We start from the raw sequence: 20,327 nt of genomic DNA, 5'->3' as shown, positions 1-20,327 counted from the left end.
GCCAAAACGCGTCCGAATCCAAAACACGGCCGCGGAACCGAATCCAAAACCAAAACACAAAACCCGAAAAATGTCCGGTGCACATCACTAGTTATAAAGTGCCAGCCAATCATCTCCTAACTGCCATGTCACAGGCTGGGCTTGAAAAATGACAGTTAGGATCTGGTTGGTACTTTATCACTGTAAAATGCATCACTTTTCAATGCTTAGTACATCTGGCTCTGAATATCGGTTGCTATAGGCAACTTCACGTTATCTCTCCCAAATGTATCAAACAGATGTGATACATTTCCCAAACACAAGGTGAACTTAGACTGTACAACCATTTATTACAGTGAGAACTGGACTGGAGGAGTAGGATGATGATGATGAGGAGGAGGGCTCCAGCATGAATTAGTGTAATGCCAGGGGGATGGGCTTAGTGTGGAAAACCCAGCAGACTCACGTCACGCACAGCATAGGAAACGTTCCTGTCAGTCTCTGCCCGCAGCATCCCTCAGTGCGGGGAAGGGGCAATGGTCGGAGAGCCCGTCCCGGACGCTGATTGGCTGCGGCACAGGTGCCTCCCCTGCCAGGTGCTCTTTATCTCTGTCCGGCTCCAGCTGCTGGGCGCCCTGCGGAGTGTGTCTTGCGGCTCCTCCTGAGAGCGGCGTGGGGATGAGCCCCGGCAGGTACCTGCGGGGGGCAGCGGAGCTTGGGGGTGCCCCGGAGATCCCGGACCGGTTGCGAACGTTTCCCAAGTCCGTCCTCATTGCACTGGTCCTCCTGGCACTGCTGCAGGTGGGCTGCACCCTGGGACTCTTCCTCTACGTGAAGGCGCAGGTAAGGGGGCGGCATAGCGGGCAGCGGAGGTCACTTATACGGCGCTCACATGCTCCATGTCTTGAAGCTTATATGCTGTCAGCGCTGATGTACTCTATAGCGGGACACTTACTGTATGTATCTATATGTACTCTATAGCAAGAAACTTACTGTATCTATATGTACTTTATAGCAGGACACTTATGTATCTATATGTACTCTATAGCAAGAAACTTTATGCATCTATGTACTCTATAGCAAGACACTGTATATATCTATATGTATTCTATAGCAGGACACTTGTGTATCTATATGTACTCTATAGCAAGACTTATGTATCTATATGTACTCTATAGCAGGACACATGTATCTATATGTACTTTATAGCAGGACACTTATGTATTGGAGAAAGAGCGCTATATAAATAAAAATATTATTATCTATATGTACTCTATAGCAAGACACTGTATATACCTATATGTACTCTATAGCAGTACACTTATGTATCTATATGTACTCTATAGCAAGACTTATGTATCTATATGTACTCTATAGCAAGACACTTACTGTATATATCTATATGTACTTTATAGCAGGACACTTATGTATCTATATGTACTCTATAGCAGGACACTTGCATATCTATAAGTACTCTATAACAGGACATACATTATGTATTTATATGTGCTTTATAGCAGGACACTTTGTTTACCACAATATTGTTTTCTCAACTTTTGTGTCTTAGTACAGTAGCTTCTGTTACATTGGTTATATTAGTGCTGCCAATGAGGAAACTACAGTATAGCACATCTTCCTCTGTTGGATGCACAGCTCCAGTGTAGCACAGCATGCAGCACCTACTGTAGAGAGCCCTGCCTTGCTTGTTGGCTGAAGAAGTTTCTCTAAAATCCGCTTTCACTGAGACATATCTTTCTGATGTGTGTGCACTTCATAGACTCCACACTTCTTGTTTCTGGTTTTTCAGAGAACAACCACATTTCTCATTTTTCTCATTATAAGAACAATTGTTTTTCTTTGAAAAACTGTATATACAGTAGGTCTCAACAGTGGCTGTAAATGCACAATCAATGAGGATAGAATGCTAATGGTAATTCATTGGGGCATCTCTTCTATATATTCTATTCTGTACTTGTTTGGGTCTCGCTTATTAGGCAGACAAAACAAATGTGCACATTTCCTATAACCATAAATTAATAATATTTCAGAAAAGTTAGCATGATTATTGGGTTGGTAATTAAATAGCATGTTCTAATTACATTTACAAAATAAACTTTGCATGGGTTTTCAGTCTTTCCACTTGTTAGATACTTGTAAACTACCGGTAATATGTTAGCTATGACCAAGATAACATTGAGTAATGTTTTATTACATTTCCTGAATATATAAACAAGGAACTGCACAACGTTTGTTTTGCTGTGTTACAACCACAATTATTTGGTTGAACTTAACAACCATATAAACTGACGTGAACATAAATATGTATTTACCAAGCACCCCTAATGTGTGTACCATAAGTGCCCCATAATGTGTGTTCTTTTATTCAAATTATTCACAGCCTGAATGTGTGTGTGTGTGTATATATATATATATATATATATATATATATCTATCCGCTTCTATTTATATATAGAAGAATTATTGGTTAGTTAAGGGTTTGACTAAAGCCTAAATATTATCTCCATGTAACATCTATTCCTAGCATAGGCACACATGCTGTAAGTCCACCATATAACTAGCTGTAATATAGCAGAACAAAAGCAGACTTTGCCTTGTTTTACAGACTAAAGGGTCTGTCTGTCTGTCTGTCAGTGGTGGCAGTGGGACCACATAAACTATCATTTCATAGCACTGTATATTGAAACAATAAGAAATAATGTTAGACCTATTTAGAAAATAGCATCTGCTATCAGGGCCAGGCTCAAACAAGCTTTGCATGGTAAATTGACGCAGCCATATTCCCCATTAAGAATAATGGGGACTCTGGTTTTCTTCATTACTTAGGTGAACGCAGGAAATATCGGTCTCCTGTGTTAAGCTTATATTAAAATTGCCCGATACTATAAAAGGGTCTTTATCATACTGGAACAGCCTGAGTTGGGCTTTATAAACTGGCATTTAGGAGTCTCAATATTCAGAGCAGCCAATAGTTTTTTTATTCTGGTACCAGTTTATAATTGTGCCTTTGAATATACTGTATATACAGTGCCATAACAGGGCTATGTGATGTCAGGATGAGGGGGCAGGGACTTGGATGCTGAACACTGGTGGCTCTCCAGGCTGAAGGATGCAGTTCCAGGACCAGGCACTGATGTCGCATTAGTGATGCAAATAGTACACATTTTTGTCATGATCCTCAACACGGCTAAGTAGCAAAGTCCATGAGCAAAGCTGCATGCGGACACACTTGTATATAAAGTGCAAACAGTTTCACTGCATCTGAAGTGATGGCTCTTGTGTCTGTCTACTATTGACACAGGTATATAGGTGATACAGTATGTTCATTTGCTAGGAATCCTCAGTATATATACTGTGGCAGGAGTATTTGCAATATTACAGTAAATGCCACTGGATTCTACTTCGGAGATTGAATTGAATACAAAGTGTATCTAACTTAGGGCCTAATTCAGAGTTGATCACAGCAGCAAATTTGTTAGCAGTTGGGCAAAACCATGGGGGTCATTCCGAGTTGATCGCTAGTGAAAAATGTTTGCAGCGCAGCGTTGAAGTGAAAAAGCGGCACTTCTGCGTATGCGGTGCAATGCGCACGCGCGACGTACCTTCACAACGGCCGATGTATTTTTACACAAGGTCTAACGACGCTTTTCAGTCGCAGTGCCAGCCGCAGAGTGATTGACAGGAAAGGGGCGTTTCTGGGTGGCAACTGACCATTTTCAGGGAGTGTTCGAAAAAACGCAGGCGTGTCAGGAAAAACGCAGGCGTGGCTGGCCGAACGGAGGGCGTGTTTGTGACGTCAAATCCAGAACTGAACAGTCTGAAGTGATCGCAAGCTAGGAGTAGGTCTGGAGGTCTAAAACTGCACAATTTTTTTTTGTAGCCGCTCTGCGATCCTTTCGTTCGCACTTCTGCTAAGCTAAAATACACTCCCAGAGGGCGGCGGCTTAGCGGTTGCACGGCTGATAAAAACTGCTAGTGAGCGATCAACTTGGAATGCTCTCCCATGTGATCTGGATGGTGGGCAGATATAACATGTGCAGAGCGAGTTAGATTTGGGTGGAGTGTGTCAAAACTGAAATCTAAATTGCAGTGTAAAAATAAAGCAGCCAGTATTTACTCTGCACAGAAACAAAATAAATCGAACTCTCTCTGCACATGTTATATCTGCCACACCTGCAGTGCACATGGGCCCTCATTCCGAGTCGTTCGCTCGGTAAATTTCATCGCATCGCAGTGATTTTCCGCTTAGTGCGCATGCGTAATGTCCGCACTGCGACTGCGCCAAGTAATTTTGCAATGAAGATAGTATTTTTACTCAGGCTTTTTCTTTGCTCCGGCGATCGTAATGTGATTGACAGGAAATGGGTGTTACTGGGCAGAAACAGGCCGTTTTATGGGCGTGTGGGAAAAAACGCTACCATTTCCGGAAAAAACGCGGGAGTGGCTGGAGAAACGGAGGAGTGTCTGGGCGAACGCTGGGAGTGTTTGTGACGTCAACCCAGGAACGACAAGCACTGAACTGATCGCAGATGCCGAGTAAGTCTGAAGCTACTCCAAAACTGCTAAGAAGTTTGCAATCGCAATATTGCGAATACATCGTTCGCAATTTTAAGAAGCTAAGATTCACTCCCAGTAGGCGGCGGCTTAGCGTGTGCAATACTGCTAAAATCGCCTTGCGAGCGAACAACTCGGAATGACCTCCATGGTTTTGTCCAAATGCTAACAAATTTGCTGCTGCGATCAACTCTAAATTACCCCCTTAGTTTAATTAAGGTCTGCCTGTAATAGGAGTGTAATCTTTTATATTTACCCAGTGTGCCCCGATCTCTTAGGTGGAAGTTTGGGCAGGAATAACACTGATGGACAAAGGAGGAATTTTACTTCAGGGAGTAGATTTCTCTGCCCATTACAACATTACTGAATATTGCAAGCAAGAGGAAGGTCACTTTTGTCAAATATTATTTTTTTAACCTCCGATGATAGATAAGCAGAGTCTGTACACCTTTAGCCTGAGAAGTAAATGCAATTGGATACACTATAGTGCACTCTACAGAAATTGCTGTTATAGCGAACTACAGATGGTTAAGTCCTAAACTAGTTTTGATAGGAAAATGTACCTGTAAATAGGCTGCATAGAAACATCCTGTGTACACAATATGTGTTACTTTTTGATATTCCCTATTCATAAAACGGGGAATTGATGCAAGGGATAAGAGTGTTATACTCCCATTATAAAAAAAAAAAAATCACTAGTGCACAACTATGGGCACCATACTACAAAAAGGATATCCTGGAACTAGAAAAGGTTTAGAGATGGGCAACCAAATTGATTAAGGGGATGGAGTCGTTAGAATACAAGGAAAGACTTGATAGGCTAGGCATGTTTACACTGGAGAAAAGGAGATTAAGAGGGGACATGCTTAACATTTACAAATATATAAGGGGCCAATACACAGAGCTAGCGGGGTATTTGTTTTTGGTAAGCTCATAACAAAGGACACATGGACACCCGCTTAGGTTAGAGGAGAGGATACTTTGCACAAAGAGACGGAAAGGTTACTTCATAGTAAAGACAATACGTATTTGGAATTCCCTGCCTGAGAGAGTAGTAATGGCGGACTCAGTCATTACTTTTAAGAATGGGCTAGATAAATTCCTAATGGATAAGGATATACAGGGTTATGGTGGGTAAATCATGCACTATGGCAGTGGTTCTCAAATTGTGTGCCGTGGCACCCAGGGGTGCTACGAGGCTCTTGCAGGGGTGCCTTGGATTGGTGGTCCAGGACCAATTCAAATTATTTATGGTCAATGTAATAGACAAAACCAGTGCTGGTGGCTGCTAATCATAAAATATGTGGCAAACAGAATCAAATCTTGTCCCTCACCACACAATTGAACCTAAGGGTGACATATAAACCCAATGAATTTAATTTAATATTTCTTTCTAAATTTCGCAATAGAAACCTTTGGCTTAGGGTTGCCGTGAAAAACATTCTGATGCTCTAGGGCACCGTGATTTAAAAAAGTTTGAGAACCACTGCACGCTAGTAATAAAATAAAATAATAAAAAAAGAGGAATTGACATAACGTCTAAACATACACCACAGATAAAATTAGTCTTAAAAATCACTAATAGGTTGAACTCAATGGACAAATTGTCTTTTTTCAATCTCAGAAACTATGTTACTCCGGGGGACATGTACTAAGCAGTGATAAAAGTTGGGAAGTGAGCCAGTGGATAAGTTGCCCACGGCAACCAATCAGTACAGACATAACATTTCAAATTTGCATACTATAAAAGTATACAGAGCAGCTGATTGGTTGCCATGGGCAGCTTCTCCACTGGCTCACTTCTACACTTTTATCACTGCTTAGTACATGTTTCCCTATGTTACCAACCATCTCATTTTGGGGACATTAGTCCCAATTTGTGGGAGGTTGGGAGATGTTTACCCTGCTACACTTATGGCTGAATTCAAATGTTTTACCACCGGTAGCCACTAGATGGCACCCAAACAGAGCTATTCAATTGTAGCTCCAGTCATTACGATGGCTTTCGGCGTCTCCAATTGAGCTCACACCCTCCGGAGGTGGTGAGCTTCAATGCGCAAAAAGTTACCTTTTTGGGCGCACTCAATTGAATATCGCCCCTGCAATCTCCCGTCACTTTAGAGGGGAGATCAGGCGCGATAATCAATTGAATTCCGCCCATAGAGAAGGGAATGAGTGTATCATAAAAAATTGTGTTCTTCTGGTAAAAGCGCCCTCTGGCAATGTTGTGGGTAAATTATTTGAAGGGATTCTGAGATGCAGTTCTTAAATGTATTGTGAAAGTAATTTAGCAGTTTTACGGTCTACCTCCTGCACCCATTCCAAACCCTAGTGCTCCAGATTGGGGCACCAGTGAAAACATCCTGGGAATAAAAAAATTCCAGGAGATTTTCAGGAGCCCCTATCTGTAGCTCTAGGGTCAGGATGGGTGCAGGAGGTCAACAGTGACAGTGTCACCAGTGAGTATATCAACCTCACTATGACTGCGCTGGGAGCACAACATTGGTGTAATGTTACTGAGAGCATTTTACCTCAGCGAGTGTAACTTTTTAAACATGCAGGTAAGCTGTATATTTAAAGCTATAACATCTGCACTAGTAAAACTAAGTAGCACTATACCTGTGTTTGGATCCCTGTGCTGTCATAATGAAGTCATCATACTCACTGGTGACATTGTGAGTTTCTACCTCTACCCTAGGCACAACTACAGACAGACATGTTTTCCAGGGCTCTGACAGAAAATCAATGCTGTACTTTACGTAAGGAGGTTGTGAATGGGATGGCATGTTGCTGTAGATTGTAGAGTGGGCCAGATTCAGACCTGAGTGCTGCTGTGCATTTTTGCTAAGCTGGCGATTATCGAACTACTGCGTATGCATCGCAATGCTGTGCACACGTCTCCAAACAGCGACAGGATGGTGCAAAAATTTCGATCACACGGCTCTTTGAAAAGTGATTGACAGGAAGAGTGGGTGGTAACTGACTGTTTTCTGGGAGTGTCAGGAAAAACACAGGCGTTGCCAATAATTTTCAGGGCGGGTGTGTGACATCAACTCAGGACCCGATCAGCCTGATTTCTTCACGCTGGAGGAGTAAGTACTGGGCTGCGCACAGACTGCACACACTGCACAGAATGGGAAAAACATTTGATGGTGAGTGTGATGCGAACGGTTTTGCAACTGCCCGCTGACTGAGGGGAATTTTCGCACAGCGTACAAATGCAATTGCACACTTGCATGTGGCGGATTTTCACTCCCCCTGGGTGGCGACTATCTGATTGCAGCACAGCGATCAGGTCTGACTTAGGCTCATTGATCCTACTTTTCTCACATAAAGCTCTTTTTCAAAGCAAATAATGTAGAATTTGGTTCAATTCTAACTGAGTGTTTTGGATGCCAGTAAGGACATCTTTAAAACCTCTGTGTCACAGATAACAATGGCATGTTATCCCTTATTTATGATGTTGATCTCTAATGACAGAGATTCTCTCTCAAAAATGGTAACACTAGGGGGTAAATTTACTAAGATGGGAGTTCTATGTAAGATGGGATGTTGCCCATAGCAACCAATCAGAGTTCAGGTATTATCTTCTAGAAGGTGCTAAATAAATAAGAAGTAGAATCTGATTGGTTGCTGTAGGCAACATCCCATCTTAAACAGAACTCCCATTTTAGTAAACTTACCCCTAGGTGAGCATCACAGTGAAAGGTTTGCAGCTTGCTTGTCTTGAAGTATTTTGCATGTGGCCAGACAGTCCAGAATTGATACACAGCAGAGCAGGTACAGAGGAGCCAAGTAGCAGGAAAAAGGGTAATCCTATAATCTGGTAACGTTCAGTACACCTCAGAGCAACTCTTTGGCAGACTAGAAATAGGCAGAAGGGAAATCCAGTGACAAGTCCTTCCTTCTCTTCAACAGGTAATTCCATCTACTAGCCTCCTGCAGAACATTGCACACAAATGACTGCTTGTGAATATATGCTTGTCTAGGTCTAATGAAAATGAGAGCTGCAGATTATCACTACTGATTGCACTGAATTACTAATTAGCAAATTGGGTGTTAAGAATTATAGCATTGCTATAGGCATAAGGAATCTGCTTTTTTTTATTAGATTGCTTATGCACATGATGGGTTGCTATTGATAAATTGGAATGTTATCTCCTGAGTATAGGCATGAGGGCGTGACTCTGATAAATCTCAGTGGTTGGTTTGTTAGGTTGTTTTCTTTAAACTGTTTTATTACTAGCCATTGCTGGGGGAGGGATCATTGGAGTTGGGTATAATCAGTATATTCACATGCTTGGTCCATTACTTAACGAGCATTAAGGAGGCTTGGGCCGTAGGCTTGTGGCCATTAATTCAGAGGACGTTATTCAAAGGATAACTACAATTTTAAACATAATTTCAACGTTACACCGACGTTAAACCGAAGGTAAACAGAAGGACACTAGTCAATCCACAATCTGCACCACTGAAGGACTGCTTTCAAACAAATGTGAGTCCAATTTCTCTACACATCAAACTACTCCAGTCTGAGTAACCCTATACACTTATAACTTAAATCTGTGTTTGGAATGCTGCAAGACCTTTTCACTTCATCCGCAACTACACAAATTTATGTCTATACAGTAGTTTACCAAAAACATCTGAATTCTCACCTGTACCAATGTTATCTGTCTTTTTAAACTATGAAAAGACATCCCCAATCTGCTCACTACAGTTCTCTCTTATGCAAACTCATGTATGTTTTTTATGTAATTATTGGCTTGTAATTGGCACTGCATGTGTGGGGAAGTTGCTCAGTGAAACATAGTTTATTATTGCATGCTGTCTGGTGTTTACCTCCTTTGATCATTTGGCCATTTGTGGTCAGGTGTATTACATCTTTACATTTAGTGAGGGGTAGTCGTGGTGTAAAGGATAGAGTGTGATTCCTGATTAGTTAAAAAAAACAACAACTGAGCAACATCACCATACAGGTAATTTCAACTTTAAACTTGTAATTTATTTTGTACTGTCTGGACATGGCTACCAATAACAGATGCACAGACACATTTCTTAAAGCTATGTGTGCAAATGCTAGGAGCTTAGGAGACAAAATTCCAGAGCTAACTGCGATAATGACAAGGGATAACCTGGATTTTGTGCCAATTACAGAGTCATGGTGCAATAAGAATCATGACTGGGACATAGCTATACCAGGATGCAATTTATTTAGGAAGGATAGAATGGGAAGAATAGGAGGAGGGGTAGCAATGTATGTGAAAAAACCCCATAAATGCTACTTTAATTCAAAATATTGAAGATAAAACTAAGGCCCTTTTGGTCACCATAGAAATCGGGGAGAAGGACATTATTCACATTGGGGTGATCTATAGACCAACAAACAAAGAGGAAGGGGGGTGCAAATCCCCACCCCCAAATTCCCTTCCGCACACTGAATATTACCTGTAACCATCCCTGAATCTATCTGGTAATAAAATTCAGAGAATTCGTCACAAATGTTTGCAAACACATGTTTAGCTGCTGGCCACTTCACGGCTTCTCTGATACAGCAGTCCTAACTACTTGATAGCAGTGCCCACATTGGGCCATGTAATTTGTCACAGTACGCCTCATAATAAAGGCCATTACTAAAACAGTTCCAGACTGAGAGCTAACTTACCAGGGAGCCACCCCCAGGATCTCCCATTGGCACTACAAGGAACAGCATGCCTTCCAAATGCTGCTCCCATTCAATGCCTCATGCACACAAGCAGACAAACAGTTTGGAAGCTGCTCAATCATACCTGGAGATAATTATATATCAGGTGCTGGAAGGGGGAGGGGTCACAGACAAACAAACAAAGAGGAAGGGGGGTGCAAATCCCCACCCCCAAATTCCCTTCCGCACACTGAAAATTACCTGTAACCAACCCTGATCTATAGACCATCATGCCAGGGGCCGGATTTGGACTGGAACCTATTGTTGGACATCACTAAAATGGCTTTAAAGGGAGAAGTCATAATCATGGGAGACTTTAATTTACCTGATGTAATTTGGGAGAGGTCTTTTGCAAGTTCAGCTACAAGTGGTAAATTTCTACATTCCTTACAAGGAGCATCTCTAAAGCAATTGGTGTGGGAGACCACTCGCAAAGACTCAATGTTAGATTTAATTCTTACAAATGGTGACAGGATATCCAACATATATGTGGGTGAGCACCTGGGATCCAGTGATCATCAAGCAGTATGGTTTAGTATAAAGACAGGATCCAACTCCTGTCACACAAAAACAAAGGTGTTGGATTTTAGAAATGCTGACTTTGCAAAAATGGGGAGATGCTTAAGTAAATCATTGGCAGACTGGAGGAACTTGGAAGGAGTGCAGGAAAGGTGGGAAAAAGTGAAAAGTGCAATACTAAGTGCAACAGACCTTTGTATCAAAAGTGTTAGGAAAAGCACCAGGAAAAGGAAGCCAGTGTGGTTCACAAAAGAAGTATCAACTAGTGTGAAAACAAAAAAGATGGCTTTTAGGAAATACAAACAGACTCAAAATAATAACGACAAAGAGGTATATCTTAACAGACGGAAGGATGCTAAGAAAGTGATCAGACGTGCAAAGGCAGAAGGTGAGGAGAAAATGGCCCAGTCAGTAGATAAAGGGAGCAAAACTTTTTTTTAAGTATATAAGTGAAAGGAGAAAATCAAATGGAGGAATAATAAGACTTTAGACAGAGAGTGAGCATTTGGTGGAGGGAGACAAGGCAATAGCAGATCACCTAAATAATTATTTTTGCTCAGTATTTACTACAGAAGGAGAAGGGATGGGGCCACAGTTAAGCCGCAAGGACATTCATAAAAATAAGGTAGATGAAAGTACATTTACAGAAGAGAAGGTCCTAACAGAACTTTCAAAACTAAAAGTGGATAAATCAATGAGGCCAGATGGGTTACACCCAAGGATACTTAAAGAGCTAAAAGATGTGCTGGTTACACCTTTAACATAATTATTTAACCAGTCACTAAATACAAGTGCCATTCCAGAGGACTGGAAAAGAGCAAATATAGTTCCATTGCACAAAAGTGGAAGCAAGGAAGAAGCAAGTAACTACAGACCAGCAAGCCTTACATTAGTAGTAGGGAAAGTAATGGAAAAACTATTAAAAGAAAGAGTTGTGGAATATCTTAAATCAAACAACTTACAGGATCCAAAACAGCATGGATTTACTGGTGGGAGATCATGCCAAACAAATCTTATTGACTTTTTTGACTCTGTGACGAAAATAATAGATCAAGGGGGAGCTGTAGATGTAGCATATCTAGACTTTAGTAAGGCATTTGGCACTGTCCCACATCGCAGACTGCTAAATAAACTTGAAAGCGTGGGGGTGGATTATAAAACAGTTAAATGGATAAGAACCTGGTTGCAGGATCGAAAACAGACAGTTGTAGTAAATGGAGTGCAATCTATGGAGGGAAATGTTACCAGTGGAGTACCCCAGGGATCTGTACTTGGTCCAGTTCTCTTTAATATCTTTGTTGGTGACATTGCAAATAGTATTGAAGGGAAAGTATGCCTTTTTGCAGATGATACAAAGATATGCAACAGGGTAGACACACCAGGAGGGGTAAAACAATTGATTGATGACCTAGGTAGGCTTGAGAAATGGTCAAGAACATGGCAACTACAGTTTAATGATAAAAAATGCAAAATCATGCACTTGGGTCCCAAAAACCCAAAGGCTAAATATAGTATCAAGGGTACTATAATGGAAACTACTGAGGAGGAAAGGGATTTAGGAGTCACTATTTCAAGTGACTTGAAGGCAGGAAAGCAATGCAACAAAGCAATGAGAAAGGCAAGTCAGATGCTTGGTTGCATAGGGAGAGGAATCAGTAGCAGGAAAAAAGAAGTGATAATGCCACTGTATAGGTCATTGGTACGGCCCCATCTGGAATACTGTGTCCAGTTCTGGAGACCATATCTCCAGAAGGATATAAATACATTAGATAGTGTACAAAGAAGGGCAACTAAAATGGTGCATGGTCTACATCACAAAACTTACCCAGAAAAGCTAAAAGATCTTAACATGTATAGTTTGGAGGAGAGAAGGGAAAAGGGGGACATGATAGAAACTCAAAGTTCAGGAGGGAAACATTCTTCAAAGGAAGAGAAGTATTAGAATTCAAGGACATACCCTGAGACTGGAGGGTGGGAGGTTCAGGGGAAATTTAAGGAATAATTACTTCATAGAAAGGGTAGTGGATAAGTGGAATAGCCTCCCATCAGAGGTGGAAGAGGCTAAGACTGTAAAGCAATTTAAACATGCTTGGGATAGGCATATGAATATCCTTACAAAGAATTAAGGTTCAAACAGGGTTGAGATTGCCTAAAGGATAGGGGCAGACTAGATGGGCCAAGTGGTTCCTATCTGCCGTCAAATTCTATGTTTCAAATTCTATGTTAAGTTTAGTACACAATAGAGTAGGTATTTAGCAGAGAAAGAGTATAAAAGATGTGTTATCATACATCTTTGCTGCAGTTGCACCAAAACAGCCCCTCTTGGCACGCCAGGTCACGTGAGACTCTGCTAACGTTAACAGCTTTTTTTCCCAGAAAATGTCTTGCCGCGCAATGCGATTAGGACGCACAAGGAGACTGTGCTGATTAATTTGAAATGTGAAGACTGAGTCTCTGAATCTGCATGCCAAGTGCAACAGTGTAATAGCCGCAGCTTTTTTTCAGTACAATGTTGCATTGTGCTTCATATACAGACTCAGTTGCACAGAGACATACAAGTGTCACATATTAAATTAATCCGCACAATCTCCCGGTGCATCCTAGTCACATCACGTTGCGATTAAGATTCATTTTCTGCAAAAAAGAAGCCCAGTGATAGAGTTGCTCGGGACCTGGCAGCTCACTCCCGCTAAGTGTCTCATGCTGCATGGCATATTGAGGCTAGATGTATGAGGATACATCTGTAGCTAATTCACATTTTCTGTTTAGGCTACTGCAGAAATGAGGTTGATCATTTGGTTATTAAATGGGAAACAACAGCATTGTAGGTGTTTGTATTTAATTACATTTTACAGGTAAAAAGCTATGTTCACAGTTAGTAAAAACTATTGAGACACTGTTCTCTCATGTATATAGCACGATATAACATTATTTTATTGTGTACACATATCTCGTATCTGTATTGTAGTATAGTATTAATACATTGCAAATTTACTTACTTTTCTCATAATCCTACATAAATGACAGGGGAGCAGATGTATGAAGCCCGGAGAAGTGATAAAGCAGTGATAAGTGCAAGGTGATAACGCACCAGCCAATCTGCTCCTGTCATTTTTCAAACCCGTAATGATTGGCTGGTGCGTTATCACATTGCACTTATCACTGCTTTATCACTTCTCTAGGCTTAATACATCTGCCCCAGTATGCTGTTTATAAAAAAACCCCAGAGGGGCAGATATATTAACCTGGAGACGGCATAAGTAAGTGATAAACCAGTGATAACTGCAAGATGATAAACGCACCAGCCAATTGGCTCCTAACTGTCAATTTGTATATTGGAGCTGATTGGCTGGTGTGTTTATCACCTTGCACTTATCACTGGTTTATCACTTCCTTATGCCGTCTCCAGGTTAATACATCTGCCCCAACATTGGTAGCTGACTGATTTGTGGTCCTACTTAAGAAAAGTGAGAACTGCTGTTCTATATGACTGTGGAGCCCAGCCCTTATAGAATACAATGCACCTCCCGATAATCTCCTGCTATTCACTAAAGCATTTGTTACTATATAGCATAGTAGGGGTAATTCCAAGTTGATCGCAGCAGGAATTTTGTTAGCAGTTGGGCAAAACCAGGGCCCTCATTCCGAGTTGATCGGTCGCAAGGCGAATTTAGCAGAGTTACACACGCTAAGCCGCCGCCTACTGGGAGTGAATCTTAGCTTCTTAAAATTGCGACCGATGTATTCGCAATATTGCGATTACTAACTACTTAGCAGTTTCAGAGTAGCTCCAGACTTACTCTGCCTGTGCGATCATTTCAGTGCTTGTCGTTCCTGGTTGACGTCACAAACACACCCAGCGTTCGCCCAGGCACTCCCACCGTTTCTCCGGCCACTCCTGCGTTTTTTCCGGAAACGGTAGCGTTTTCAGCCACACGCCCCTGAAACGCCGTGTTTCCGCCCAGTAACACCCATTTCCTGTCAATCACATTACGATCGCCGGAGCGAAGAAAAAGCCGTGAGTAAAATTACTTTCTTCATAGTAAAGTTACTTGGCGCAGTCGCAGTGCGAACATTGCGCATGCGTACTAAGCGGATTTTCACTGCGATGCGATGAAAAATACCGAGCGAACAACTCGGAATGAGGGCCCATGTGCACTGCAGGGGAGGCAGATATAACATTTGCAGAGAGAGTTAGATTTGGGTGTGGTGTGTTCAATCTGCAATCTACTTTGCAGTGTAAAAATAAAGCAGCCAGTATTTACCCTGCACAGAAACAAAATAACCCACCCAAATCTAACTCTTTCTGCACATGTTATATCTGCCTCCCCTGCAGTGCACATGGTTTTGCCCAACTGCTAACAAAATTCCTGCTGCGATCAACTTGGAATTACCCCCAGTGTACAGACAATTTACATTTCAATGGAATTTATGGTTATGATAGACTTTTATTATAAATAGTATTGCAATAACATATGATGATGATTAGAGCAATTTGCAGTTTTCATCAAGTATATGTACTCCTGCATTAATTTATTCATATTTTGTTGTAGAGCGAATTCTGTCATTTGTCATTACAGTATGGCAACAGAGAGCCTGTGGCCTAATCAGAGCAGTATGCAAACACCATGTACTGTACATCTCCGATGGTGTGAGATCTGCGCATCCACGGGAGCTGCACTGCACATATGTAGATCTCGTTCTGCAAGTGCACACACTTTGCCCCCTAAGCTGCATCGTGACTGACATGCTGTAGCTGTTTGGGGGTGTGAATGAGGTGGCGACGGGCACTGTTCTCTAAAACGGGGCTGTGTCGGCCAAGTTTCAGAGGAGTGCCCAAGGCCAGTGGAGGTTTTCCGACCCAGCTACCAAGGCCTGGCAGTGTCATCTGGAGTACCGGACATTGACACTGTGCCCACCTCTACATCAGACCCAGAGTGGGTAACACTGCTGTATATGCTGAATGCAATACAATTGTGGTTCCAGATCTTGACATACAAGAAAGGAAAAGTCTACTGAAGCTTCAATTTTATCTGAGGGGATTATTATCAACTAAAATTAGTGAGTAAAATTAGTGATAAGTCACAGCAAGCAGTGAATTGTGTATTGTGTGTGTGTGTGTGTGTGTGTGTGTGTGTGTGTGTGTATGTATATGTATATGTGTATATATATATATATATATATATAGCCAGAGGTGGTCTGACAGGCAAGAAAAGGCTGAACAGTAGATGTCACTCCAGTGGCATCTCTAAGGTTGGTGTTGCCTGGTACAGTAACCCTTTGGACCTGGGATTTTGCCGGGCCTTGTGGCTCGACTCGGGTTTCGACTATGTTTGAAAAGTCCGACCCTGGTCTGGTGTCTCACTTCCATGACCCTGCCCGGTACCAGGGTTATGCTCGGTACCTGGGTCAAGCCTAAAAAGGGTCTGATTGGTGGGCACAGTAGCACTTGGAGATGACATCATCTCCAAGCATCTACTGTAAGCCGGAAGACCAGGGTCTGGTGTGAACGTCCCGGGAATAACCTGTGTCCGTCACCCATGTGTGAAAGGGGGTGCGTACTGAAACCCTGGCTTCAAACCATGCTCAGTGTTTCATGTCCGAACCAGGTTAAAACCAGGCTTTATGTGTGAAAGGGGTATTAATGTAATGGCAATATAAAATTCTACCATTAATTTACAATATCATATGCATTCATCCTATAATCTCTAGCACCAAGTTACATTACCCTATAACTAGGGCCCCTCTGCCCCACTTACATTTTTCCTAAAGCTAATGCTCCCTACAACTCCCCAGTTACATTTAACCTTTAGGCAGGGATTACCACAAATAGAATGAGAGGAGTCAAGGAAAGCCGGGCATGCCATATGCATGTCATCTATTGAGCTAAGCACTCCGTAACTGCAAAGGAGCAGATGGGCAGCTACTCAGTGATGTTATCGTACATTGCCCCCTCCCAGCTTCCACCATTTTGGTGTAGCACCGGTGTTGCACAGTACGGTCCATGCCCCCCACACCCACTTAGTGACGCCACTGCCTCACCTTACTCCACAACATGCTGAAATATATTAGGTTTGCTACTACTTTAAAATGTTTTTCTGTTCTTGTAAGAAGAATGCTTTAGACAACCACAAGTAAATGAAAGCTGAGTGAAAGTTGAAAATTTTTTGCAAGCTACTACTCTACTTGCTTACACTTTAACCACAAAAATCAGTCACAGGATGTGTGGAGCAGAGACGCAGTGTTTAATCTCAGACTTTCATGACTTATTATGATTTATTATTCCTGCCTAACAATTACATTTATCTTGCAGAATTGTCTCATAGTGTGAATGTTGCTTTATAGAATTCAGACTAGTTTTGAACAGTTAGAACATGTTGCATACCTAGTACAGTATGTAAAACATCATGATTGTAAGCTCCTTGGAGCAGGGCCCACTTCCCTCCTGTTCTCTCTGCCCTCTTCTCTTGCACTTCAGTTACAGCTCTCTTTTACTCAGTGACTGTCTATACCTGCATTTCCTCCTGCTCGTGACTGTTCATCTCTTCCAATGGCTGCCCGCCCCCAGTAGTACGCCGATTACTCCTCTGCTTCCTTACATCTCAGCTGTATTGTGTACTGAGAACTGTGGTGCTAATTGTTACATGCGCTCTGTTTTAGTTTTCTGTGATGTTAAGTTCTGTATACCCTGTATTGCTCTGTGTGTTGTATGTATGGCGCTGCAAAACACTTGTGGCGCCTTATAAATAAATAATGATAATAATAATAATAATAATAATAATAATAATGATAACGTTTACCTGTATTGCTGGTGAGTTGCTATGGTAATTTCTATTATTTTGGATCTAGTAGATCTTAGCAGCTGCATTTAAATTTAGTACTCAAGGGGCAATAAGGGGGTATAGTATGGTTTGCCGGCGGTCAGGGTCCCAGCGACCAGCATACCGACGCCGGAATCCCGAGCTCCGGCATGCCGACAGCTGGGCTAGCGCAAATGAGCCCCTTGCGGGCACGCTGCGCTCGCCACGCTGCGGGCACTGTGGCGCACCAGGGGGGTCGTGGACCCCCAAGAGGGAGAAAAGATGTCGGTATGCCGGCGCCGGTATGGTGGTCGCCAGGAGGCCGGCCGCCGGCAACCTGAAGACCACCCCAATAAGGACTGGCTTGTAAAGGTCTGACTCACTGATTAAGCTAGGCCTGGCAACATGTGTGCCGATCCGACCTTGGAGGCAGCTTTTGTATGCACAACAGATCGCCACCACATGATTTCTCCTTGGAGATGTACATACACGCAGAGCAGTTTCTAGACAAGTCGGCTCCCAGTACAAACAGTAGAAAAATGTGACACCCCTCCCCTTAAACATTCTAAGGGGTCAGTGATAGCGCCCCCCCCCCCAAAAAAAAAAAAGTGGCCTCACTATAATGGGTGTGTCCTTGCAGGAAAAGGCTACCTTACACCCCAGTTTTAAACTCTGCGCCGCCAGACATTTGTAAACACAGGAAAAAAGAAATTCCACCATATTATGCCTCACACAGTTATGCCCCTTGCACCATATGCCCCATACAGTAAATGCCCTTGGCATCATATGGCCTACACCAGAGGTTCTCAAACCGTGGCTCCTGGGGTGCCTCGGGACACTTGCAGGGGTGCCCTGGATTGGTGGTCCAGGACTAATTCAAATTATTTATGGTCAATGTAATAGGCAAAACCAGTGCAGGTGGCGGCCAATCATAAAATATGTGGACAAACAGAAGCAAATCCTGTCCCTCACCACACAACTGACCCTAAGGATGACCTAAACACAATTTACTAAATTTTATATTTCTTTCCAAATGTCACAATAAGAAACTTTTGACCTAGGGGTGCCGTGGAAAAAAATTCTGATACTCTAGGGCGCCGTGATTTAAAAAAAGTTTGAGAACCTCTGCCCTATACAGTAAATGCCCCTTGCACCATATGCCCCACACTGTAATGCCTCTTGCACGATATTATGCCCCTTGTACCATATGCCACTCACAGTAATACCCTTGCACCATGTCCCACACAGTAAATGCCCCTTGCACCATTGCCAACCCCACTACCTGCATGTTGTTAGGGGTTTCACACTGCCGCTGCCTCATTTCTCTAGCTGTCTGCATGCTGCAGCTGTCACTCAGTCCTGGCTGGCACTTCTAGCATCTTTGAAAACTGTCTACTCTGTGGCAGTGGCCATTTTGGGAGGGACATTTACAATAGTATTTCATGCGGACGGCCAGACCTCATGAAATACTATGCAAACAGTGGCCGCAGTCGCCCTGTGCGAATGCACAGCTTTCCTGGCCCTTAAAATGGCCCAGCATACACATTACATCCAAGTTACAGAGGTTTTTCTCATATATAACCAGGCAATCTCATGGACCAGTGGTTCTCAACCTCAAGAGCCGTCAACCTCCAGGGCCATCTTTTCATATGGGCTCCAGGGCCATCTTTTCATATGGGCTTTCATATAGGGCCCTTATACTCAAAGGAGTATAAGGGCCCGAGCCTGATAGCTGAGAGTCCCCTTTTTCCAGGTGTACTAGATTTTTGAAAATCAGTCCTGGGGAATCGGAGATATTCGCCTTCAAAGCAGTGGACCCCATCTGAGCATGTTAATTGCCCTTCCCAGCCAGATATCTTGGGTTCTGTCTGACTTTAGAGTTTTTCCCTTTCAGGTGAACACTGGCACCTTGCCTCTACTATGCCCAGAACCAGAGAAATCAGCCTTCCAGTAGATGATCTCTGCTCCAGCTCCACACGCCTGGTATGCAGTTTTATATTTTCATTGGTTGATTGCTCTGGCTCCCGAACTCTGATCACCAGTACCTCCTGAAAGGTGGGACTCTCTACTTTTTGATCCCATTGAAAGCTAAGGAATCTTTATCCAGGAACTGGATATATTTGCAGTCAAGCAATCTGCCCTCCCACAAGAAAATTATGAATATTAAGCCCATTCCATTATCCACCCCTCTCCTGCGTATTAAACACCCCCTACCACCCTGGAAGTCATATGCCAGGGACCCTTCATTCAGCCTAATGCCTCCTTCTACAGTTTAGTGTTCTCCCTCCCGGCCCATCTCCCACCATCTGAGGAGTAATTAGCAGAAATTACTACTTCAGGTCCTACATGCTGAGCAGAAGATTGAACCCCCCTACTGCCCACTGGACATCAAAGCAGCCGCTGCTAGCACCCCCTACTCCTACCACTGGAGGATGCATTGCTTTGCCCAGGGGCTTACACTGCTGTTAAGATGGCCCTGTCAACCTCAATCCTCAAGTTTTCCCAACAGGTCCTGTTTTAAGGTTTTCTGTCTGTAAAAGCATTTACTGACTCACTGTAAAATAGAATAACTCACGTGTTCATGATTAAAGGAATCCATATAACATAACCTGTTGGTGGTCCTGGAGGAATGGAGTTGAGAGCCACTTCCATATACTAATGTATACTTCATTCAGGCTGTTTTCTATTGCATATGTAGAGTCATGCAGGTGCGGTTGTTCTTCCTACTCCTGTTGCAATGATTTGCTATATGC

At 42.7% G+C, this 20,327-nt stretch overlaps 1 protein-coding gene across 1 annotated transcript in view; it reads left to right on the top strand.

Annotated features, from left to right (window-relative positions):
- Nucleotides 1–402: 402 nt before the first annotated feature.
- The window catches only part of TNFSF11 (TNF superfamily member 11), a 46,662-nt gene continuing 26,737 nt past the window's right edge, over nucleotides 403–20,327 (top strand). The window contains exon 1 of the mRNA XM_063952861.1: nucleotides 403–822. Coding sequence (XP_063808931.1) covers nucleotides 658–822 — 165 coding nt within the window. The 5' untranslated portion in view covers nucleotides 403–657. The remainder of the gene's footprint in view (nucleotides 823–20,327) is intronic.

This window comes from Pseudophryne corroboree, chromosome 2, assembly GCF_028390025.1.
Source record: "Pseudophryne corroboree isolate aPseCor3 chromosome 2, aPseCor3.hap2, whole genome shotgun sequence".
Taxonomy (NCBI): domain Eukaryota; kingdom Metazoa; phylum Chordata; class Amphibia; order Anura; family Myobatrachidae; genus Pseudophryne; species Pseudophryne corroboree.
Note: the sequence above shows the minus strand (reverse complement) of the source record. Positions and strands in the feature narration are given on the sequence as shown.